At 37.9% G+C, this 25212-nt stretch overlaps 1 protein-coding gene across 1 annotated transcript in view; it reads right to left on the minus strand.

Moving 5' to 3' along the window:
• Window positions 1-287: 287 nt before the first annotated feature.
• The window catches only part of LOC118637493 (sodium/hydrogen exchanger 9B2), a 36663-nt gene continuing 11738 nt past the window's right edge, over window positions 288-25212 (minus strand). The window contains exons 6-11 of the mRNA XM_036272988.1: window positions 23845-24020; window positions 20034-20140; window positions 17336-17485; window positions 10928-11036; window positions 5627-5763; window positions 288-506 (exon numbers count right to left, since the gene is read on the minus strand). Coding sequence (XP_036128881.1) covers window positions 288-506; window positions 5627-5763; window positions 10928-11036; window positions 17336-17485; window positions 20034-20140; window positions 23845-24020 — 898 coding nt within the window. The remainder of the gene's footprint in view (window positions 507-5626; window positions 5764-10927; window positions 11037-17335; window positions 17486-20033; window positions 20141-23844; window positions 24021-25212) is intronic.

Consider the following 25212-nt stretch of genomic DNA (forward strand, 5'->3'; position numbering starts at 1 on the left):
TGTTAGAAGCTTTTTTATTTTTTTGAAATATGTTTTTATTGATTTTTTTTTTTTTAGAGAGAGGGGAAGGGAGAGAGAGATAGATACATCGATGGGTGAGAGAAACATCAGTCAGCTGCCTCCTGCAACGCCCCCTACTGGGGATAGAGCCTGCGTACCGGGCATGTGCCCTGATCAGGAATCGAACCAGGACCTCTCAATCCTGGAGACTACGCTCAATCCACTGAGCCACACCAGCTGGGCAACAGCTTTCTAATCATTATATTCAGCATTCTTTCTTTTCACCTTTAAAATTGTGTAGAAATATCTCCTTGAACTTCATCTTCATTTTGATATTCAGCTTTCTGGAGAAGCCTGGGGCCCAGCAAACCAATCAGTAGACTTCCAATTGGGGCTGTGATGAGGATGGCCAAAAATGCCACTGTCAAAACATCCATTCCATATTCTTCTAACTGTTTATCTTCGTGTGCTCTTGCTGTATCCAAAGCTACAGATCCTATTGCAGCCTACAAAAGTTTAAAGGTAAATTTGTAAATATGGCAAGATAAGCACATAGATACAGATGAATTATTTTTAAGCACATTGCTTGTTCTTTTGCTCAACTAGGAAAGTTCTATTAGTCTTCTTTCAAAGTATACTAAAGTTGGTTCTGATTGTTTGAAAACTGTCCCTGTCCTTGCATGGGGAGAGAATAATGATTCTTTTTTTATTTTAATCCTCACCCAAGGAGATGGAGATATATATATATATATATATATATATATATATATATATATATTGCATTCATCTTCAGATAGAGTGGGAGGGAGAGAGGGAGGAAGAGAGAGAGAGAGAGACATCGATGTGAGAAAGACACATCGAATGGTTGCCACCCACATGACCCTCACCAGGGCCAGGGACAAATTGCAACCGAGGTATGTGCCCTTAGTGGGAACCAAACCTGGGACTCTCTGGTCTGTGGGCTGACGCTCTACCACTGAGCCAAACTAGCCAGGGTGAGAATAATGATTCTTATGTACTTATTTACTTAAAGTAAGGTTACAAAAATATATCAAGCAAATATAGTTCAAAACACAAGGCAAGCACAGACTCATGATGATAATTAACCATAACATGATTCTGTGTACTAAATTTCTCCTGACTCAAGAGGAAAGTCACTGTTCATCTCATTCTTTTATCATTAGGAATTTGGAATTAAGAAGGATAAAGATGAAAAAAAAATATGGAGTGATACTTACTGGAAGATTATGAAGTTTTATTTATTTATTTATTTATTTATTTATTTATTTATTTATTTATCCTCACCTGGGCCAGGGAACAAATCTGCAACCCAGGTACGTGCCCTTGACTGGGAATTGAACCCATGACCCTTTGGTGCCCTGGCCAAGCCTCTGTCCACTGAGCCACACCAGCCAGGGTGATGAAGTTTTAAATGAAAAAAAAACATAAGAATATGTATTGCTTTAAAGTCAAAACTAGTTTTTAAACATGAAACCTGAAAGTGGTAGATACTTTTAAAACTTAGGTATCTAGTTAACTCTTTGCATCAATGTTGGTAAAATGTTTCATTTTAAGTTTATCTACTGGAAAATCTTATAAAAATTCTCGTTTTCTTTCAGAGGCAAAATACAGTATTAGTGCTCATGGGAAAATCATATAGTGGTCAATCTTGTTATCCCTTTATTGCACTGAACACATTAGCCTCCAGGACAGTGAAACAGAAGAGACAATGTCAGTGTGCATGAGACACAATGGCAGAGACTACTGATTGACCCCAATATCTGAATGTCCCTTTTCTCTTTAATAGAACTCCTGAGTTTTAGCTGGCCTCATTGCTGTCCAAATAGACGCCCCCCCCCCCTTTCTTTGCAACAAGATGAAGCTATGTATCTAAGGCCATTGAGAGGTGAGTGGAAGTGATAAATGCTACTCGCAGGTTGTTCTCTGAAAACAAATGGACACTTGTACCTTCTTCTTTTCCCCCTTCCCACTGGATGAGAAATTGTGAAAGCTGGACTCATGGATGACAGGCACATGCTGAGGACAGTGGTCACCCTGCCAGCTGTGGGATGCCCATGCTAGACTGCTGGTGAGAAAGAAAAAGCTGCTGTGTGGCTCAGTGGACCTCCCATGGACTGAGAGGTCCCGGCTTGATTCCCAGTCAGGGCACATCCCTGGGTTTTGGGCTTCATCCCCAGTAGGGGGCGTGCAGGAGGCAGCCAACAAATGTATCTCTCACACCGATGTTTCTATCTCTCTCTGCCTTCCTCTCTCTCTAAAAAATTAATTGAAAGAAAGAAAGAAAAAGCTATTTAATTCAGTCCCTGTATCGAAGCTTCTTTGTTATTGCAGGTTATCGGGTACCATAACTAATTCAACATTTCATGAATTCTTGGCAAGAATTGCACACATTGTGATATATATATATATTTGACCCCTGAACAACACAGGTTTGAACTGTGCAGGTCCACTTATATATAATATTTTTCAATAAATATACAGCCGACCCTCCGTATCTTTAGGTTTCATAGCTGTGGATTCAACCAACAGCAAATGGAAAACAGCATTTTCCATCTGTGGTTGGGAATCTGTGGATGTGGACGGCTGAATGTATGCATTGTACTACACCACTATATATAAGGGACTTGCACATCCTCAGATTTTGTTATTCATGGGTAGATCCTGGAACCAATCCCTCACTGATAACAGAGGGACGGGCTGAATTTTGGGGGAGTCAAAAGTTATACATGAGCCCTGGCTGATTTGGCTCAGTGGTTAGAGCGTTGGCCCACAGACCAATGAGTTGTGGGTTCAGTTCTGGTTAAGGACACATACCTCGGTTGTGGTTCATCCCTGGCCCTGGTCGGGTCATGTGAGAGGCAACCACTGGATGTGGCTCTATCACATCGATGTTTCTCTCTGTCTCTCTCTCTCCCTCCCTCCCACTCTCTCTGATGATAAATAGAGAAATATCCTCGGGTGAGGAGTAAAAAAAAGTTTGCCTGGCCAATGTGGCTCAGCAGTTGAGCACCGACCCATGCACCAAGAGGTCACTGGTTCAATTCCCTGTCAGGGCACATGCCCAGGTTGTGGGCCCAATCCCCAGTGAGGGGCATGCAAAAGGCAGCCAATCAATGTTCTCTACCATCAATGTTTTTATCTCTCTTTCCCTCTCCCTTCGTCTCTCTCTAAAACCAATAAAGAAAAAAATTGTTCTTTAAAAGAAACTTAAAAAAATAAAAGTTACACATGAATTTTCGACTGTGCAGGGGTTGGCAACCCTAACCCCTGAATTATTCAAGGGTCAACTATATAATTCTCTTTCAGTCCTCGGTTGTGTGTATATGTGTCTGTGTGTATTTTTTTTTTATTTTTTTTTAATTTATTGATTGATTTTAGAGAGAGAAAGGAAGGAAGAGGGAGAGAGAGATAGAAACACCAATGAGAGAACATCGATTGGCTGCCTCCTGCATGCCTCCCACTGGGAATTGGGCCCACAACCTGGGCATGTGCCCTGACCAGGAATCGAACTGGCAACCTCTTGGTACATGAGTCGATGCTCAACCACTGAGCCACACCGACCGGGCTGTGTATGTATGTATCTTTTGGGGTTTGTGAATATGCTGAGTTACGATTTAAAATATATTTTTATAGTATGACATGAACAAAAAAGTTTGAAAAACAACTAATACGGAAAAGAGATATAAGAAGCCTTGTTTCTTGTGCTGTGGCAAAAGAATAAAAAAGAAAATTCTATATAATACTGTTTCACAGAACATACGTTCTTCAACACATCTTGGAAACTATCTCTGTATTTTAAAATTTGCTTTGATAACAGAAAGGTGCCATCTTTCAAATTTTAATGTTTAGAAACAAATCTTTCATACAAATTACTAGAGTGATTTTTTTAACATTTACCTACTAAAGTTACCAGCAGTAGTGTGGAAGCTGAAGACACTTCCACAATAGGTGAGGGAGAAACTTCCACCTATTCTACTATATTAACCTCACAGTATTCTTAGATTATGTCTTAGACATCTTTGAAAGCCTGATGGGAAAACAAAACAAAACAAAACAAAACAAACTTCTTTGGAATAATGCCCAAGCCCACAGCCATACAAATCTGGCATATGGTTACAAAGCACATACCCAAAGCTTCCTAAATTAAGAACATTTGATTTTCATTTCATGAAATAGATATTTGCATACTTAAATAATTGCAAAACAAATCAGGGGTGAATCTACAAACAAAATGAGCAAGCAGAACAGAAACAGACTCATAGATACAGAGAACTTTTAGTTGCTTGCCAGATGGGTGGGGACTGGGGGGATGGGTGAAAAAGATGAAGGAATTAAGAAATACAAATTGGTTGTTAGACTGATGAGCCTCAAAAAGAAGGGGGGGGGGGAGGGCGGGATGAGATAAACCAAAGAACTTCTATGCATATGCATAACCAACAGACACTGACAATAGTGTGGGAAAGGCAGGAGGGGGGCAGGATTGGGGAGGAGGGTGTCAATGGGGAAAAAGGAGGGAAACATCTGTAATACATTCAAAATAAAGATGAGTTAAAAAGAAAACAAAAAACAATCGGGTGGAACAGTTAAATCTCATTTGCTATAATTACTCTAGAAAATATGCAAAACAGCCCTGGCTGGTGTGTCTCAGTTGGCACTTCGTCCCATCCCGTACACTGAAAGGTCATGGGTTTTATTTCTAGTCAGGGCATATACCCAGGTTGCGGGTCAATCCCCAGTACAGGAGGCAAACGATCGAAGTCTGTGTGTGTGTGTGTCTCACTCACTCTTTTTTCCCCCCTCTCAAATCAATTTAAAAACAAAACAAAACATATCCTCCAGTGAGGATTTAAAAAAAGAAAACCAGAAAATATGCAATACAATACAGAATATATTACATTTGCAACAAATCATACTGCAGACAGGCTATTTAGTGCTAATTTAATGAGCAATTATAGGTGTTCTACCAAATTCTTGTCAATAATTTCAAGCGCCTATCTGTTAGTGCCTTATCCTTCAGAGTGCACAAATTTTGGGTCATTTGTTGAGACATTTGACAGAAGGTTCAGTTAGTTTGAAAAATTTAGTATCAGCTAATAATCTAGGAAATCAATAAAGCATTTTCTGAATTGTTTGTCAATAAGTTTTTTTTTTTACTTTCTAAAGACCGTGATCAAGTATAACTGATCATCAATCATATTGACACTGAAGTATTTCCAAATACTAAGATGAGCCATGCTGTTTAGTTTCTCTCTTCTTGGAAGCTAGTTAAATGAAAAGAATTAACAACTATCTCTCTGGGGGATTTAGAGAGCTCTGACAGATAAAAATTCAAACTCTTTCCTCCTGCTACTGCTGCTTTCTAGCAGTATAGGGATTTATTGGAATTTTTGTTGTACCCTGGTGATTTACATAAATTTAAATGAGCTGTCTTATTTAAGGAATCAATATACCCAAATAAAACTGTTAAAGAGTAGATTAATACAAACTCTTTTCACAAATCAAACTTAAATTACTTATTTTCACCAAATTACTTATTGTCATCAAAATCTTAAGGTATCAAATAGAAGCAGTAGTTAAAATGCTAAGCCGTACTATTTATCATTACCTGGACTGTGGCCTTCGGAAGCCATGCAAAAGAAATGAATATCTTTTCCTTTATGTTAAAACCAGCAAAACACACCATCAGATATGTAGTCAACATTCGTATCAATACTGCAATGCCCAGGGTGGCAACGCAAAGGCCTATAAGAAATACTCAACTTTTAGACATAATGAAATATTCCGGGAGAAGTCAAATTTCAGTTATTGATTCAAAATACTGTCAACAGCAGTAATCTAAATCTATTAAAAAATTTAAAAGACAAAAGAGATTAGGCATAATTCATCAAAACAATACAGGGGTTGGCAAACGTAGGCTTACAGTTGTGAGTACATGAAGCACTGTTCTTTCATTTATTAATTATTGTATTATTTGTTTGTATTGCAACTGTAAACCTACTTTTGCCTACCCCTGTATTAAGGATCAATCGGAGTATTTGTTTAAAAGAAGGTATTTTCCCTAGAATAAAATGAGAAATTAACTAAACATATTTGAATTTCTACAAAGGAGATTTGAATGTTATTTCCCTTATGCTTTATAGCAAAAAGCACTCTTTCTTCCATGTGTTTATTCAACAAGAATTTATTAAATAATAACAATGAATGACAGGATTTGGACTAAGTACTGGGTACACAGAAATATGTAATGTACAGACTTGACCTCTATGAAATTCAAAGTTAGAGGAAGACAGAAACATAAACAATGAATAAATATACTATAAGGTAAGTGCAGTATAAACATTGGTAAGAGATCAAGAAGAGGAAAAAAAAAATCAGTGTTTTTATCAAAATGGCTGAGAACTATTCACAGAGTATAAGACCAGAGGTTATATTAAAAATATAACCAGTCAGTATGAAGGCAATCAGTCAATCAGAACAGAGCTGGCTGGGCATCGACCAATCAGAATAGACACTAGCAGTCAACCTGTGTTTTGCCATACTGGTGTTTACACTGACTGCTCATTAGTTCTGGTTCACATGTACAGTACTTCATTCAGTCCTTTAGAATCCTTCGCTGATAAAGATAAGTTCATCCTGTTTTGCAAAATAAGGAATTGTGACAAGGGCTGCTGTAGACTACTGGACCTGAGAAAGGCACAGCTAAGGTGACTGCTAAATAATAGGGTGATTTTTTAAAAAGTAACATTTGTTATGTGTTTACTCTGTATCATGTTCTGTATTAAGCCTTAAGTGCATTACTTTATTTAATCCCTACAACCTGTGGGGTAATTTTTCTCATTTTACAGTTAAAAAATGAAATTCAGAAAGGATAAATAGCTTTCTCAAGTTCAAAAGGCTGTAAAACACCAGATAGACATTGCTGGGTCTCTACTGTGAATCTGCAACATGGCTTCTTTATAGAAAAGCTATGTGTGAGGTATCACCTCACACCTGTCAGAATGGCCGCCATCAACAAATCATCAAACAACGAGTGTTGGCGAGGGTGTGGAGAAAAGGGGACTCTAGTACACTGCTGGTGGGAATGCAGACTGGTGCAGCCACTATGGAAAACAATATGGTGTTACCTCAAAAAATTAAACATTGAACAGCCATTTAACCCAGCGATCCCACTTCTAGGAATATACCCTAAGAAGCCTGAAACACCAATTGGAAAAAATACATGTACCCCCATGTTAGTAGCAGCACTATTTACAATAGCTAAGATCTGGAAACAGCCCAAATGTTCATCAGTAGATGAATGGATAAAAAAGCAGTGGTACATATACACAATGGAGTACTATGCAGCTGTAAGAAAGAAAGATCTCTTGCCCTGGCTGGTTTGGCTCAGCGGGTAGAGTGTTGGCCTGCGGTCCAGAGGCACCCGGGTTCAGTTCCCACTAGGGGCATGTACCTCGGTTGCAATTTGTCCCTGGCCCTGGTTGGGTTGTGCGGGTGGCAGCCACTCCATGTGTCCCTTTCACGTTGATGTTTCTCTCTCTCTCTCTCTCCCTCCCTCCCGCTCTATCTGAACAAAACATGAAAAGATGTCTTTGGGTGAGGATAAAAAAAAAAAACAACAAAAAAAAAGAAAGATCTCTTATCCTTTGAGACGACATGGAGGGACCTGGAAAGTATTATACTAAGTGAAACAAGCCAAACAGAGAAAGACAAGTATCATATGATCTCATTTATTTGGGGAATATAATGAACATAACAGTCTGAGGAATGGGGTAGTCCCAGAGACGTGGAAGTGGGGTACAGACTGACAATCCCCATAAGAGAGGGTGGTGGGGGAGAGATAAACCACAGAACTTATATGCATGTGTACATGAACAATGGACATGGACAACAAAGCTGAGGACAGGGCGGGGAGGGATGGGAAGGGGGGAATCAGTGGGGGGGGGAGAAACATCTGTAACAAAAATAAATAAATTAATTAAATATGAAAAAAAAAAGAAAGAAAGAAAACTATGTGGCTCTTTGTTGAACGATGTCTCTCCCAGGTTGGTAAATTTTCCAAAGTATTTGTTGCCTGAAGTACAAGATACAAGAGATGATACCATCCCCAAAAGGGAACATGAAAAGTTTGGGGAGAGGATGATGAGAAAGTTTTAGACACACTGAGTATAAAATTTTGTAGGATGTACAAGTAGTGATGTCCATTTAGCAACTGGATATATTGATTTATAGATAAAGATTTTGGAAGTATATAGTTCATAATCAAAACTACTGAGGTTGATGAGCCCAGAGATGTGATGCAGGGTAAGTAGCACAGAGGCTTTGGAAAGTACTTAGATGAAGAGCAGCATTTAAGCCACATATATGTGAGTGTAAAGGAAGACTCAAAGGCTCTGGAAAATAAAGAGTTTCAGAATTCAGTATAAAAAGTAGTTTAAGCCCTGGCCGGTTTGGCTCAGCGGTTAAAGTGTCGGCCTGCGGTCCGGAGAGACCCGGGTTCGGTTCCCGCTAAGGGCATGTACCTCGGTTGCAGTTTGTCCCCGGCCCTGGTTGGTCGTGCGGGTGGCGGCCACTCGATGTGTCCCTTTCACATCGATGTTTCTCTCTCTCTCTCTCCCTCCTGCTCTATCTGAACAAAGAATGAAAAAGTGTCCTCGGGTGAGGATAAAAAAAAAAAAAAAAGTAGTTTAAGGATCTCCCAAATGCTATTGGGAGCTCAAATAAAATAAAGACCAATAGGTACTCAATGGTCTTAGCAATATAACCTTCATCAGAGCAGAGTTGATTATGTGATAGGGCAGAAGCTGGACTGAAATGTATTGAATAAAAGAATAAGAATAAAAGTTAAAATGGGAAAAGGGGATATGGTTACTTATCTCTTTGGAAAAGTTTTAAAAAAGGAATAAAGAGGTAGATTAGTAGAAGAGGAAGGAGGTGAAATGGAGAAAGAATACATTTTAATTGTGTTAAAATACACATAAAATTTGCCATCTTAATCATTTTTAAGTGTACAGCTAAGTCGTATTAAACATTCACATTTTTTGTGCAACTAATCACTAGAAATTTTTCATCTTGCAAAGTGAAACTGTATACCTATTAAACAATAATTGCTCATTTCCCCTATCCCCCAAACCCTGGCAACCACCATTTACTTTCTGTCTCTTTGAATTTGACTACTCTGGATACCTCAGATAAGTAAAATCATACAGTATTTGTCTTTTTGTGTCTGCCTTATTTCACAGTCTAGTGTCCTCGAGGTTCATCCATGTTTCAGCATGTATTAGAATGGAAGAATATTAGTTTAAGATAAGAGAAATTAAACTCTGTTTAAATTCTGAAGAGGAGAAAACTCTCAAGTTACGGACATGACAAGTATATTTACAGATGTATGAGAAGAATCTACGTGGGAGATCCAGAAGGAGGTGACAGGGGATGGGATCCCTGCGATGGACGGAGAATATTGTGATGCGAGGAAAGGAGGAAATACAGAGAATATATGTGCAAATTAACTTTAAGTACAGTGCTATGAATCAAGAGAATTTTAACATGATGGCTTTTAAGTGCTTAAATAAATAAAAGAATGAATGAACAAACATTTCTATTCCATGAGTACATATTATAAACCGACTAGTTATCTTTAAAATGCTGGCCCTTGATCAGAACAAGACTAGATGAACACTCTTAGTACTAGAAAAAAATGTTTTAAGGCCTGCATATTTTAAAAAAATAATATTGAGTTTACTCTTTATTAGCTCTTATCTGGAGAGATAAAAGTATAGTAATTATTCTTTTTATACACAAGAAATCTCCAAGTCCTTGCAGGTTCTCCTGTTTTTCTCCATTCCATTAATGTCCTGGCATGTACTCTAAACTTTCCTCAGATATTTTAATTTACATTTTATTTTATTTTTATTTATTAATTTGTTTTTGTTACAGATGTTTCTTATTTTTCCCCCATTGGCACCTCCTCCACTCTCCCCTCACTCTGCCTCATCCCCAGCTTTGTTGTCTGTGTTCACTGGTCATGCATACATGCATGTAAGTTCTGTGATTTACCTCCTCCCCCCAACCTCCGTCCTCTGAGGCTTGTCAGTCTGTACCCCACCTCTATGTCTCTGGGTTAATTTTGTTCATCTGTTTGTTTAGTTCATTATATTCCACAAATAAGTGAGATCATGTGATATTTGTCTTTCTCTGTTTGGCTTGTTTCGCTTAGCATAATACTCTCCAGGTCCTTCCATGCCATCTCAAAGGATAAGAGATCCTTCTTTCTTACAGCAGCATAGTACTCCATTGTGTAGATGTACCACAGCTTTTTTATCCACTCATCTATTGATGGACACTTGGGCTGTTTCAAGATCTTAGCTATTGTAAATAGTGCTGCTATGAACATAGGGGTAAATATATTCTTTTTGATTGGTGTTTCAGGTTTCTTAGGATATATTCCTAGAAGTGTGATCACTGGGTCAAATGAAAGTTCAATTTTTAATTTTTGAGGTAACACCATAGTGTTTTCCATAGTGGCTGCACCAGTCTGCATTCCCACCAGCAGTGTACTAGAGTCCCCTTTTCTCCACACCCTCGCCAACACTTGTTTGATGATTTGTTGATGGCAGCCATTCTGACAGGTGTGACGTGATACCTCATAGTTGCTTTAATTAAGGCCTGCATATTTTGATAGTAGTAAAGCAATATTAGTTTTCTTTGCGAGGAACAATATTAAAGATATAAAATTTATTATCTTAGACTGACAAACATTATTTTCTAACCAATTACTCTATAAGACTTAGACCATTATTAAATTTTTATATAATGTGACAATGGACACGGAACATATACCTGCTAAAGATGTTTTAACTGAATATAAAAAGAGTTAATTTTAGCCAAAGTACTACTTTGAAATTCGTACCTACAGTTTCTGGTCTGAGAGACGCAATAGATACCTCTGCTCCAATCAGTCCAAAGAGAAGGGGTTGAAAAATGTCCCAGGCAACTGCAATAATCTTTTGAACCTCTGCCTAAAAGAAAAAGACATACAAAAGTGTTTCCTTTATGTAAAGTTACAAGTTCTGAGAATTCTACTAATTTGAAATTTGATTCAAATTGAGCTGAGATATATTTAATTTCTGTAATATCTCTAAGAGGTTAGCTAGAATAGAGCAAAAAATTGCATATGTTTCCGACATAGTTATATAAGGCACGTTAGCATTGGTTTGCAAATGGATCTTAATTATAAGTAGTTTTATAAAGTAATCTTAGGAGAATTTCTACTTTTGAATACATGACATTTATGTGTGTATACTTATTGTGATACTTAGATTTAACAGTTTAAAAGTTTATGTTCATTTAATTTAACAATATGATATAGAGAGTTTTTCATATTAGTACATATATCCAGATATGCACCTCATTATTGCTACATAGGAATCCATGATATGGAAGTACTATAGTTAATTTAATCATTTCCTTATGGATGGACCTTTAAGTTGTTTCCAATTTTATTCTACCTTTATAAAAAATACTGTTTAGCCCTGGCCGGGTTGCTCAGCGGTTAGAGCGTTGACCTGCAACTCCAGAGAGACCCGGGTTCGGTTCCCGCTAAGGGCACGTACCTCGGTTGCAGTTTGTCCCCGGCCCTGGTTGGTCGTGTGGGTGGCAGCCACTCGATGTGTCCCTTTCACATTGATGTTTCTCTCTCTCTCTCTCTTCCTCCCACTCTATCTGAACAAAAAATGGAAAAATGTCCTCGGGTGAGGATTAAAAGAAAATACTGTTTATGGTCATTTCTAATTATGCACAAAAATAAAATCCAGGTATAGTAAAGTGCTGTTCCAGCTATGAATTTATTGCTCCTTGGCTCCTTTCACTGTTGCTCTGCAGAAAATGGAGCCTGGCCCTTTAAATATTTCTCCTTTCCTAGCAAGCACCATATTAAATTTTGTCAGTAGAGGGCACTAAAGAGATATTGCCTGAGGAAGGTGCTCTTCTGGTTTCAACAGGATCCTACAGCACCAGCTCCTGCAGCCCAGGTGGCTTCCCCAGTGCCAAGATCCTACACTGCATGGTGGCCAGCAGCTTCCCTCAGCCTACTCCTGGGTGATTTTACAGCCAACTCCCTTGGGCAGTATACCTTCCCATGCACACTAGGTAGTGGATTTCTTGGAAATTTAGAGGATGAAGTTCCAGCAAATTCACTGCCATCCAGTGAACCAAAGTTCTAAACACGGTCTGGATTCTCAGCTCTGGGCCCAGGAATATGTGGAGTAGGATGGGGATGGTGGGGGGTGGTGGAAGGGGATGCTCTATCTGAGCCCTAGGGGCTTATAGCTATTATTCCTATATTCCTTAAAGGTCACTTCACATCTTACAAGATAGTATGTGGTTAATAATAAACATTCCCTATTCCAGTTAACTATGTGATTTCTCTTTCCTGATAAGACCCTATGTACTAACTTTATAACACACAATGTAGCAAACCAGTGGAAATATCTGTACTAAGTATAACAGAATAAGGAGCAAAATCCAGGCAATAGGAAAAAGACATAGAACCTAATAGAAAAATGGACTGTGCATAGGCACAAGTATTTCATAAAAAAACACAAGTGGCCAAAAATAAAAATAAAAAAGATGCTAAAACGCAGTAATCAGAGAAACACAAATTAAAATGATATACCATCTTCTTTGGGTGCTGCTGGTGGTGGTGGTGATCACAGTGGAAAATATACTAAAGAGTTTTAATAATGTCAAGTATTTGTAAAAAATTTAGAGAAACTTACTAATTGGCAGGAGAGTAAATTGATGCTGCTTTTCTTGGAAGGCAATTTGTCAGAACATATTACAGTGTCAAAGAATTTACATTTAACAGATTTTTAAAAATCAACTAATAAGAATCTATATTTTTGGACAAAGAACCCAAGTAAAAAATGGGCAGAGGAACTAAATAGACACCTCTCCAAACAGGACATACAAATGGCTAAGAGACATATGAAGAAATGCTCCACATCACTAATCATCAGAGAGATGCAAATTAAAACAACAATGAGATGTCACCTCACACCTGTCAGAATGGCCGCCATCAACAAATCATCAAACAACAAGTGTTGGTGAGGGTGTGGAGAAAAGGGGACTCTAGTACACTGCTGGTGGGAATGCAGACTGGTGCAGCCACTATGGAAAACAATATGGTGTTACCTCAAAAAATTAAAAATTGAACAGCCATTTGACCCAGTGATTCCACTTCTAGGAATATACCCTAAGAAGCCTGAAACACCAATCAGAAAGAATATATGTACCCCCATGTTTGTAGCAGCACTATTTATAATAGCTTAGATCTGGAAATAGCCCAAGTGTCCATCAGTAGACAAATGGATAAAAAAGCAGTGGTACATATACACAATGGAGTACTACGCAGCTATAAGAAAGAAAGATCTCTTATCTGGAAAGTATCATCCTAAGTGAAACAAGCCAAACAGAGAAAGACAAGTATCATATGATCTCACTTATTTGTGGAGTATAATGAACATAACAGTCTGAGGAATGGGGTAGTCCCAGAGACGTGGAAGTGGGGTACAGACTGACAATCCCCAGAAGAAAGGGTGGTGGGGGAGAGATAAACCACAGAACTTACATGCATGAACAATGGACATGGACAACAAAGCTGGGGACAGGGCAGGGAGGGAAGGGGAGGGGGGAATCAATGGGGGGAAAAAGGAGAAACATCTGTAACAAAAATTAATTAATAAAAAAAAAGAATCTATATTTTTGGATAAAATTTTTGTACTTATAGTTACACATCTTGAAGGATCTGCACTACCATATATATAGTATTAAGCATTTTGACAAAAGGGCATTACATAGTTTCTCTATTTTCTTTGTTTTCTTTCTGATATTTTATTAGGGTAAATATTCTATTTCCTCTTGGCTCATAAATGTTGAAAGACAGAGCATATGTGAGGGAGTTGGTTGGTTGATTTATTTATATAGTTGTATTCCTATATCATGCAAAAAGTTGTGTTTTCACATCATAAAGAATCAGATAGCCCTGGCAAGTTTGGCTCAGTGGTTGAGCGTCAGCCTGTGGACCAGAGAGTCCTGGGTTCGGTTCCCGCTAGTGGCATGTACCATGAAAAAAAAAAAAAAGAATCACATAATGACATAGGTTCAAATCCTGCTACCCACTAACTGTAAGCCACTTGCCACTCATCACCTCATTTTTCTCATCTGTAAAAACGAGAGGTTTATATTAGATAACATGCAATATCCTTAAATATTTAATGACAGTGACTAGTTCTGCTCATGTATTTTCTTGTAGCTTTTTCATAATTTCAAAGCTAAATTGATTTATTAAAAAAAAGACTCATTGAATAGGCTAAGTGTAAAAGAAGATTAGCCCAGAGGAATAGAGACTGTGTTGTCCACTGAAAGTTTAGGCCACTTTACACACCTGTGTGCATCATTAGTGAGAATCTTCAAAAATATTAAATCTTTTTCAAAGATGGACAAAGGAGAAAGTTACGAGAAATGGAAGTTTTCTTCATGAGTTAACTATCTACTTAAGCTGATCTTTCTCTTCTTAGAGATAAGAACATTTCAAGATTCAGAAGATCCAAATTATATCCCATAATTATAAAGGTGATCAGAAGAATCACTAGATTTGAAAATAGATGAGAAAATACACGAGAGAGGCTTTAAGAAGGTGAGTATATTTGAATACAACCAATGGCAAGATTAATGGTTACATGGAAAACCAAGCAGAAAGTGTGAAATAATGTCACAAAACTATAGGTATACACAAAATTTTATAAAATATTTTAGCTTTTCAGAATATAACTTAACAATATTTCTGTAGCACTGTTGAGTTTACAAGTACTTCAGTCTCATTTTCCCACATAATAGTCCCAACAATTCTTTAGATATCTTATTTTCTTCATTTTACAGTTAATAAAACTGAGAAGGTAAGTGACTTGTGTGTGTTGGGGGAGAGGTGGCGTTTATAGCTAAAGAATAGTAGAACTGGGATTGGAATCCCAATCTCCATATTTTAAATTTTATAAATTTTATGCTCTTTTTTACTGTGCCTTGCTGCTCTGGAAGTAGGTATAAAAATAATATGGGCTATTATTCACTGAGCACATTCTAGGACTAAGCACTTTGCTTTATAGAGACTATTACACTTAATCCTCCACTCTAGAAGTTATTGCTATTACCCCTTCCCACTTTAGAGATAATGGAAATTGAGGACTGAGGAATTAGATTACTTGTAGGTGATAATACAGCTACAAAATTGTAGAGCTGAGATTAGCCCAAGCAGCCAGAGCTCTTGATCCTATGCTATCGTACAGACCAAGGGACAAAAGAAGTTCAAAATCTGGACTCATTGGACTGGTATGTCCAGAGGTAGGAACTTTCCTGAATACTAAAATACAGAAGATATGCAGAGTGCCTGCCACATAATCAATTCAATAAAGATTCATGCTTTTTACTTTCTTTAGGGAACCATTTTGATGACCAGATGCTCCTTGATCTATGATGAGATTATGTCCCGACAAACCTATCAAAGTTGAAAATACTTTTAATACACCTAACCTGCTGCACATCATAGCTTGGCCTAGCCTACCTTAAATGTGCTCAGGACACTTACGTTACCCTACAGGCAAGCAATTACCTTAAGAGTAATTGTCTTCCTTTTCTCACCAAAAGCAGGAGACAAAGATGGGCATTTTGTAGACATGATGGGCTGCAAAAACACCACACACACAATATCCAAAAAAATCCTGGCAACACAGTACTCTGTACCGTGTTACTTGTTTACTCTCATGATAGTGTGGCTGATGGGGAGCTGAGGCTCGCTGCCACCACACACCATCACGAGAAGTATCAGTATTGTACCACATATCACTAGCCCAGGAAAAGATCAAAATTCAAAACTGCAAGTAGAGTTTCTACTGAATGTATATTGCTTCATCATCATAACGTCCAAAAATCCTACGTAGAACCACCGTGAGTCAGGGACCCTTTGTAATCAAAAGGTGTGTTCTTATCCTGGCGCTGCCGCTTACTGGCTTTGTGACCTTGGGCAATCTGTCTAATATCTCTAAGCCTTCATGTCCTCATCTGTAAAGTGGGTCAAATATATATTTGTGAAGGTTATTGTAAAAAATAAATGAGATAACATATGTAAGATTTTACCAGAAAAGAGATTTTTAAGAAATAAGCTAATGAAGAACGGTCATAAGAGACTGATAGATCTCACCACATGAAAATGTAACATATGTGTGTGTTAAAAATGAACAACATAAAAAGATACAACGAGTTAATGTCTTAATAAATGTGGTTCATGTATCTTATAGATCAATAATCAATGTGTTAAACTTCAGAGGAAAATGAACAAGAGAACTATCAAAGAAAATAAAAAAATACAAGTGACTAAATGTATGAAAGAGTATTCAATTTTACTGCTAATCAAAGAAACAAAAAACAAAAAAACAAAAAAAAAAGCAGATACCACTTTTTACCTATCAGTATGGTACAGGCTTTTAAAAGAGCAAATTTATACTATCAACATGATAGTCAATAATATTGTAATAACTATGTACAGTGCCAGGTGGGTACTAGAAATATCAGGGGGAACACTTTGTAAAGTATATGATTATCTAGCCACTATCTGTACACCTAAAACTAATACAAAATAATACTGAGTGTCAACTGTATTTGAAAAATAAAGTTTTAAAAAGTATTAATGTGTACCCTGTTTCATAGAGCAATCCTATTTCTAGAAATTTATCCTATAGATAAACTCAAAGATATGCTAAACTTTGTTGATTTTAAGATACACATTTTCTCACATTTAAACTTTTCTGAAAAGTTAGGATGTAATGTTATAGTTTAATTGGCAACCTTCTTTTTCTTTCTTCTTAGACTTGATAGTGTCTTAGAGTTTATGAAATATGGTATATATTTATTGAAACACTTTTTGTTTAGCAGAGAATGGGAAACAATCTAAATGTCTGTGGGTAGGAGATAGATTTAACAAATTATAGTACAGCTATACAGTGCAGTACTCTGAAGCCCTTACAAAGAATAAGGAAGGCATCCGGGAAACATGACCATGATATATTTTAAGTAAAGACATCAAGTTATAGGTTTGTATGTAAGGGGGGAAATAACGTGTGTGCACGCGCGCGCATTTGGGCATACATTTATATATGCATAGAAAATAGCTTTTATGGTAAAATAATTTAACCTGATATTAAGAAAGTATTTGAAAAGAAAAATAAATCTAATCAGAAAGCAGTTATGAGAAGAACTTGAAATGCACCTTTTTGCTGGTCCATCCCAGGCCTGCAAGGAAAGCCATGACCAAGGTGCACAGTCCTCCTGACCCAGGGAAACCGAAATGTATGCTGCTGAACACGGCCAGCACAGAGAGCCCCAGGACGAGGAATGCTCTCTTCCACACGAGTTGGCCCTTGAGGAGGAAAAAAGATTGATTAATTCAATTATTTCATATGACTGATTTTTTTTTTTTTATCATCCTCACCCGAGGACATTTTTCCATTTTTTTTTTTTCAGATAGAGTGGGAGGGAGAGAGGGGAACAGAGAGAGAGAGAGAAACATCGATGTGAAAGGGACACATCGAGTGGCTGCCACCCGCACGACCGACCAGGGCCGGGGACAAACTGCAACAGAGGTACATGCCCTTAGCGGGAACCGAACCCAGGTCTCTCAGGAGACCGATGCTCTAACCGCTGAGCCAAACCGGCCAGGGCCATATGACTAATTTTTAATTAATGATTTCTTTCCATCTTCAAGATTCAGTGGAAAATAAAAATATCTGTATCTGTCATGTCAATGCATAACACAACATTTCCTTTCCTTTCCTTAACAAAAGTAGAGCTAGCACAGGTACAAAGATGGATTCCTCTTATTCCTCTTTCGGGAATAAGAGTTAGCTTCCTCTGTAGTTATCAATAGAGAATTTCACAGGGTTGAATGGAATAGTAGAAAAAAGTACCACAGGCTTTGGAGCCAAACAGACCAGGATTAAAATTCTAGCTCTTTCACGTCATTGGTGTACGTGTGGCATGTTACTAAGCTTCACCAAGCTTCATTTCCTCCTCCCTGAAAGTTGTTACATCACGAGTTTTTTGTAAAGAATGAAGATATGATATAGCTATTATTTTTAGGTTCTGTGTTTATTCTTTGTGATGCTCTGCTGGTTTTTCTTTCCAAATCCTTAAATACCAAGAAGCTTTAAGAGGTTATAGACTGAGTAGTTTTTTGTTGTTGTTTTTATGTTTGTTTATTTTTGTTCTTGTTGGTTTTTAAAATCTAAGAAATGTATACCTCTTTCCCTTTACTTTTTGTTGTTCAGCCTTTAAAACTTCTTGATAACTTTAGAAGGCAGACGGGTCTTCAAGAATCTTGACTTGGAGGCATGCAGGCTCTGGAGGGGAAAAATTACTGAGTTCATTCCCAGCTCCACTGCATTCTAACTCTGTGACCTCGTTCAAGTCATTTTCCCTAAGCTTTGATTTCCTGATCAGTAAAATGGCTGTATGACTAGTTCTCTCATCATGGGTTACTGTGTGGATTGCACTAGATTAGTACTTTCCAATAGAACAGTCACTGATGATGGAAATGTATGTATCTGCCCTGTCTATGGAAATGCTCTGTATCTGCTATAGCTGCGTGTAGCTGCTGGCTGCCATACTGAATGGAAAGACATTTCGTTGAACTTACCATACTATTTTACACACATTTTTCTCTTTATTTTGTTGTGTAATTAGAAAACATTCTGTCATTTTTTTTCATGCATTCAGAAAATCTTTTACAAAAATTTTTTCTTTTATAAAATGTGTTTTTATTGATTTTAGAGAGAGAAGAAGGGAGAGGGAGAGAGATAGAAACATCGATGAGAGAGAAACATTAATTGGCTGCCTTCTCTGTATGCCCGCTACTGGGGATTGAGCTCCCAACCCAGGCATGTGCCCTGACTGGGAATTGAACCAGTGACCTCTTGGTACATGGGATGATTCTCAATCCACTAAGCCACACCAGTCAGGTTTACAAATTTTTTTATAATTGTCTGTTAAAATACAATTTTACTAGGAGTTTTATGGAATACAATGAAAATTCAACTCAACATACTGATAATAAAAATAATTTTCTTACTTAAAGTTCTACTTCAATTAAGTTTCTAATCCCATTCAAAATGCCCATTCTTATAGAAAAAAAAGATTTTTCTGTTTATTCTAAGGGAATTAGAGCAGTAACAGAAACAAACAAAAATATTTGTTTCTCATTAAGAAATCATTGTGAACAACAGCAAAGAACTTTGATCTCCTTGGTTAGAAACATTGGACTCCATAGTCATGAAACATTAGGTCTATCTTGTTTGATAGTATTTAAATCTAAGGTATTTTGATACTAAAAATGGGGGCTCAAACAGCCATTTTATATCTTGATTTATGAGTATTATGAATAAAAGTAAATTAATTTTAAAAATTAAGACTTTCATATCCTATTATTTTAGAATTGATGTTATTTGTTTTGCAGTGACATTTGAAATGTACAGAATACAAATTAGAGAAAAAACTTTCAGCCCTGGCCCTGGCCGGTTAGAGTGCTGGCCTGTGGACCAAAGAGTCACGGGTTTGATTCTGGTCAGGGGCACGTACCTTGGTTGCGGTTTGGTTGGGGTTGTGAGGGAGGCAACCAGTTGATGTGGCCCTCTCACGTCGATGTTTCTCTCTCTCTCTTCTCCCTCCCTCCCACTCTATCTGAAGATAAATAGAAAAATATCCTTGGGTAAGGATTAAAAAATAATAAATAAAATAAAATCTTATGCATTTACTCCTCTTCACAAAGCTCACAGACAGCACTGCAGAGCAGTAAGCAGTTTGAAGATGGGGGTCCATTTTCTAGGTCCTTCACGTCAGCTTTGAAGGAAGTGCTCCAGAGTGTTTCTAATGACAGTTTAGAGCACGACTTTCCCACACATTATTTCTTTTACCTGGTCCCTGCTTGGAAAGTACCGAATGAAAAATCCAAGAAGAGCTCCAGCTGCCACACCAATCACCACCTCCAAAACTCCTCTGAAGACATTGAGGACTGTGGAGCCTTAAGAACACATAAAAAGAAAAACTGCAGATGGAACTCTAAATCCATAAATACACAGACTTGACTTTAAATAAAGTCAACACAGAGCATCAAATTACATTGAAGGAAGAGTTGAGAGGTAATTTCTGATCTCCAAATTTTTAAATATATGTGATATACAATGTCTAATAGACCTATCTTATAAGGAAGGTATGCATATATGGGAGATAAATTTCAAAATAGACTTTAGTTATAACTTACATACTTTTTTGTACATCTAATTCCATAAAAATTTGCTGAAAGAGCCCAAATAAACATGAAAGGTAAAATTCATGATTCAGAGATAATTTGTTCTACTACATTTATATGCATAGGCTGGTTACATAGATATATCTAGTTTTGAAATTGCCATTTCAGAGCCTGAGTTTTTAATAATAAATGTACATTGATTTTAACTAGCACTGATATGTATAGAATACAGTAATTTAAGAATCTGTCAATTAAAATCAAGATTCTTTCTTTACTGCAATGAGTGTAGGGGACTTACCCCTTCTCAAATGTTTATTCTAAAGGTAAATCTAAAAATAAATTATTTTTGAGTAGTCATGGGGATCTAAAGTTCAGCAAAGGGAATATAGTCAATAATATTGTAATAACTATGAATGGTGCCAACTGAGTACTTGAATTATCAAGATGATCACTTGGTAACCACTAGGCTATACACCTGAAATTAATATAAAGTAACACTGAATGCCAATTGTAATTGAAAAATAAAATTAAAAATATAATTTTTGAAATTGCTCTTAGAAGTCTAGCTTCTTTGAAATATCATAATATAGAAAGACAAGGAGAATCTGTATTTTCTACCATAGCATAAAAGATTTAGGACACTTTAATGAAAAAAACATTTGTTAGCACATTGTGCAGAAAATTATATTAAAATTGCTCTACACATAAAGCCCTTCTTCAACACTGTTCTAAGAATAAATATACTAACACATTATTGTGGTTTTTTGTTATGGTGATGAAGAATACAGAATATGCCATCCTAAAGTATGCTACTTTGGCATAAGGATTATTTTGAGATGAAGGCTGAGAAGAGATACACAAAAATTCCGCTGCACTCTATTCGTTTAAAAGCTGGCTATATGTGTCCCTCTATAGCTGGTAAAGGTATCCCTCTCCCCTCTCAACCAAGAATGATGGAATTTAACCAGGGCCCCTCATAAGCTTGGAGATGGCAGCAGAGGATTCTACATAACAATTTTTGCTAAGACCAGCCCTTAACTACCATTAGTTTTCTCATATGTTTGTCTTCCCATAATTTGCTGTCTTCAAAGCTCAAAGTCCTTATCCTTTGTCTGGCCATTCTCTCCAAAATTACTGTTCTTTGCTCAGATGCCACATAAGCCCCAATTCTAACCACTCCTTTGAGTTACTCATCACTGAGTACTCCCATGTGTATGGAACACAATACACATGCTAATAAACTGTTTTTCTCTTGATAATCTGTCTTTTGTCAGTCTAATTTACAGGGCCCCAGACAAGGAACCTAAACAAGGTAGAGGTAAACCAGTTTTTCTCCCCTACAGTTTCAATCATCTCTCTCATTTAAAAATGTAATACCTTTGCAGTAATTTTAGTTCAGATGACTCTCTGTTAAAGTATGACTGTCAAAAGTATGTGATAATAACATGTCTCCACCTATTACAGTACATAATTTACTATAAATGTATAGAAAGTACTAATTACTTTTAGTCTCTTGTATAGTAAGGTTGCTTTAAAAAAGAAAAGAAAGACTTCTTGGGCACCACCTCTGAAAATTCTGATTCACTATGTCTGGCAGGGCTTGGGACCCACATTTTAAAGAGGCTCCATGTAGTTCCCATCCAAAAAGGTCTAAGGACCACACGCAGGGGAATAGGCAGAGAGAATATAGCATTGTCAACAAGGAAGGTTTTTTAAGCTATCTGCAACCTCCACCCTCCCAGATTATGAACAACCAAGCAGACCATCCCCACTGACCTCTCTGCCCCTGCTCTTCCTCCTTCCCTGTTCTTCTAATGCAAACTCTGTTGCTTTTATTAAAGAGAAAACCATAGGACCACAATGGTGTCACGTGTTCTAAAGCCCAAGATACCAAACCTAGATTTAATACCTGATTTAACTGCAGTTTCAACATTTCTCAGAAATGTTGACCTTAGTCAACCAGTCTAGAATTTATTGGTCAACACCAGAAGGTATCCTATCATGTGGGCCCTCTTCATCCCCCTTAGAAAGAACAGGCAATCTATATGATATAAATCCTTGTCTTCCCTCCCCCCTCAAAAAAAAAAAAAGTTTGGTTAAAAAAAAAAAATCCTTTTTTCCTTTTGTTAATGGCTCCCTTGCCCCACCCTTCTTCCTATAACAATCTTCTATTCTGTACGACCCTTCGACCCTTCGAGTGCCTTCTAGTTGCTAAATGGGATGCTGCCTGATTCATGAATCAGTTAATAAAGCTGATTGGATCTTCAAGATTATTTGATTGATTCTTTTATTTATTTTAATCTTCACCTGAGGACATACATATATATTTTTTATCCTCACCCGAGGACATTTTTTCTTTTTTTTTTGTTCAGATAGAGGGGGAGGGAGAGAGAAGAAGAGAGAGAGAAACATTGATGTGAAAGGGACACATCGACTGGCTGCCACCCACATGACCCAACCAGAGCCGGGGACAAACTGCAACCGAGGTACATGCCCTTAGCGGGAACCGAACCCGGGTCTCTCTGGATCACAGGCCGACGCTCTAACCACTGAGCCAAACCAGCCAGGGCAGGACATGCTTATTGATTTTTACAAAGAGGGGAAAGGAGGGAGGGGGAGAGAGAGAGAGAGAGAAAGAGCGAGACACATCGATCAGTTGCCTACTTGTACATGCCCCTACCAGTGATAGAACCTGAAACCTAGTTATGTGCCCGACCAGGAATCAAACCCAAGGACTTTCAGTGAAGGAGACAATGCTCCAACCACTGAACCCACCAGCCAGGGCTGGTTGGTTATTTTTTAACACTTTAAAGCTGTGTTTTTTATTCCCAAACATTTTAATTTAATAGGTCTAAGGTAGGGCCCATATATGAGTATTCCGTGCCCCCTGCTGCAGTAATTCTAGTGTGGACAGAAAATGGACCACACACTAAACTGACAAACTCAAGGGAGGCCTGCATGGAGGGCCTTAGAAACTCAGAGACTGAATGTAATCACGTAGGATTACTTAAAACAAAATATATCCATATCATACAATTATTAAGTATTAATAAGATACTCATTAAAATCATTATTGTTATTACTCATAAAATATTAACGATGGGAGAACAGAAACTGTTCCTTTCACTTGGACTCTTATCTGTCATTTGTGCTCAATGAAAAACCTACTCATCCCTTGTGTGATGTCTCCGAGATTAAACTTTCCTAGATGGCTTCGTGCAGAAGCTGCTCTCCTTCTTTAAACTTTGCTACTTTGCATGCACTTCCCATACTACTTGAACCATCTGTGTCTAGAGAGAGAAGGGGGTAAAGACAAGAAGCTACTGTTTCCCCCTTAGGTAAGGAACTAATCTTCGAGTTGCTCGCTCTATTTGAATTTGCCTTAATAAATCATCAAGCAAATATGCCATGCTTGTATCATCATAATCTGTCCCTAGAGCTCAAGAGAACAGCACATTGTGAACTGATCAGTGTACCTGTGGAAAAGGCCATGCCCAAGCATGTGTTGAAGCCAGTGATGGCCAGAATGTCATCGAAGCTTCCAGCAGCTATGAGTAAGGTTGGGACACCTTTTTCAACACCATAGCCTCCTTCCTGCAAAAGTAGCATTGAAGGCACCACGACAGCTGGAGAGACAGCACCTACAACAAAACTAACCAGACAGCACTTTAAATGAACATTTATATCATCGTACTCATCATCGTCATTATTATTACTGAGGTACAATCAACTCTACTCTCTTTTTTTTTTTTTTAAATCCTTACCCGAAGACACTTTTCAACATTTATCTTCAGATAAAGTGGGAGATAGGGAGAGAGGGAGAGAAACACCGATGTGAGAGAGACACATCAACTGGTTGCCTCTCACATCACCCCGACCAGGGCTGGAGATGAACTGCAACTGAGGTGCGTGCCCTTGACGAGAATCGATTGCGAGACAATTTGGTCCATGGGCTGATGCTCTAACTCCTGAGCCAAACCAGCCAGGGCATACAAACTCTACTCTTTTAGAGAGGATACACTTTAGATAATCTGTCAAATGGCAGTGATGCATCAAACTAGAAACATATACACAAGTTCTATGGAACACTTTACAAAGCGTGGCCATGAACAACCTGCCCTGCGAGCACTTTGGTACCTAAAAATATATATATATTTATGGGTGGTCTGGAAGACCTAATGGGGTTAGGCTCCAGGAATGTGCCTTGAAAAAAAAAAAAAAACACACATTTGTGGCATGAGGTTTAAAAAACATGGCCATGAATTTTTGGATTGGAATCCGGTGATGCTAGGCCTTCATGTCTCAGGGCTTGGTATGTAAAATAAGACAACAGATCAGGAAGGGGAAGGCCATAATGACAGTGACAGTGACACTAAGAATAGCAGCAGTGGTCACAGCAGAAGCATTTTGTGTCAAACACCATTTTAAGCAGTTTACATATATTAAATAATTTAATCCTCACAACAACCCAATGAGGTAGCCAGGATCATTCTGTTTGTTTTGCAAATAAGGACATTGAGGCACAGAGAGATGAGGTAAATTGCCAAAGATGACACACTGGAAAGTCACAGAGCCGGGAGCTGAGTCCAGGCAACGCAGCTCCAGAGTCTTAACCATGACAGGTAATAAGTAACTTCTCGCCTACTTACTAGCACTAAATTTTTACTGAGCAATTTATATTTATTTTTCTCTCCCGGCCCTCAGCCATTGGAAATAAGGACTGACAGTGGGAGGGAGAGACAGCAGAACCCCTAATCACAGCAGTCTGGTGGAGAAGGAGGAGAACTGTGTCGGGTGTTGATCACTGTTGTGTACTCACTATCCTTTGTGCAGCTCTGAGGTGA

Source organism: Molossus molossus, unplaced genomic scaffold (assembly GCF_014108415.1).
Source record: "Molossus molossus isolate mMolMol1 unplaced genomic scaffold, mMolMol1.p scaffold_m16_p_1, whole genome shotgun sequence".
In the NCBI taxonomy this organism is placed as follows: Eukaryota; Metazoa; Chordata; class Mammalia; order Chiroptera; family Molossidae; genus Molossus; species Molossus molossus.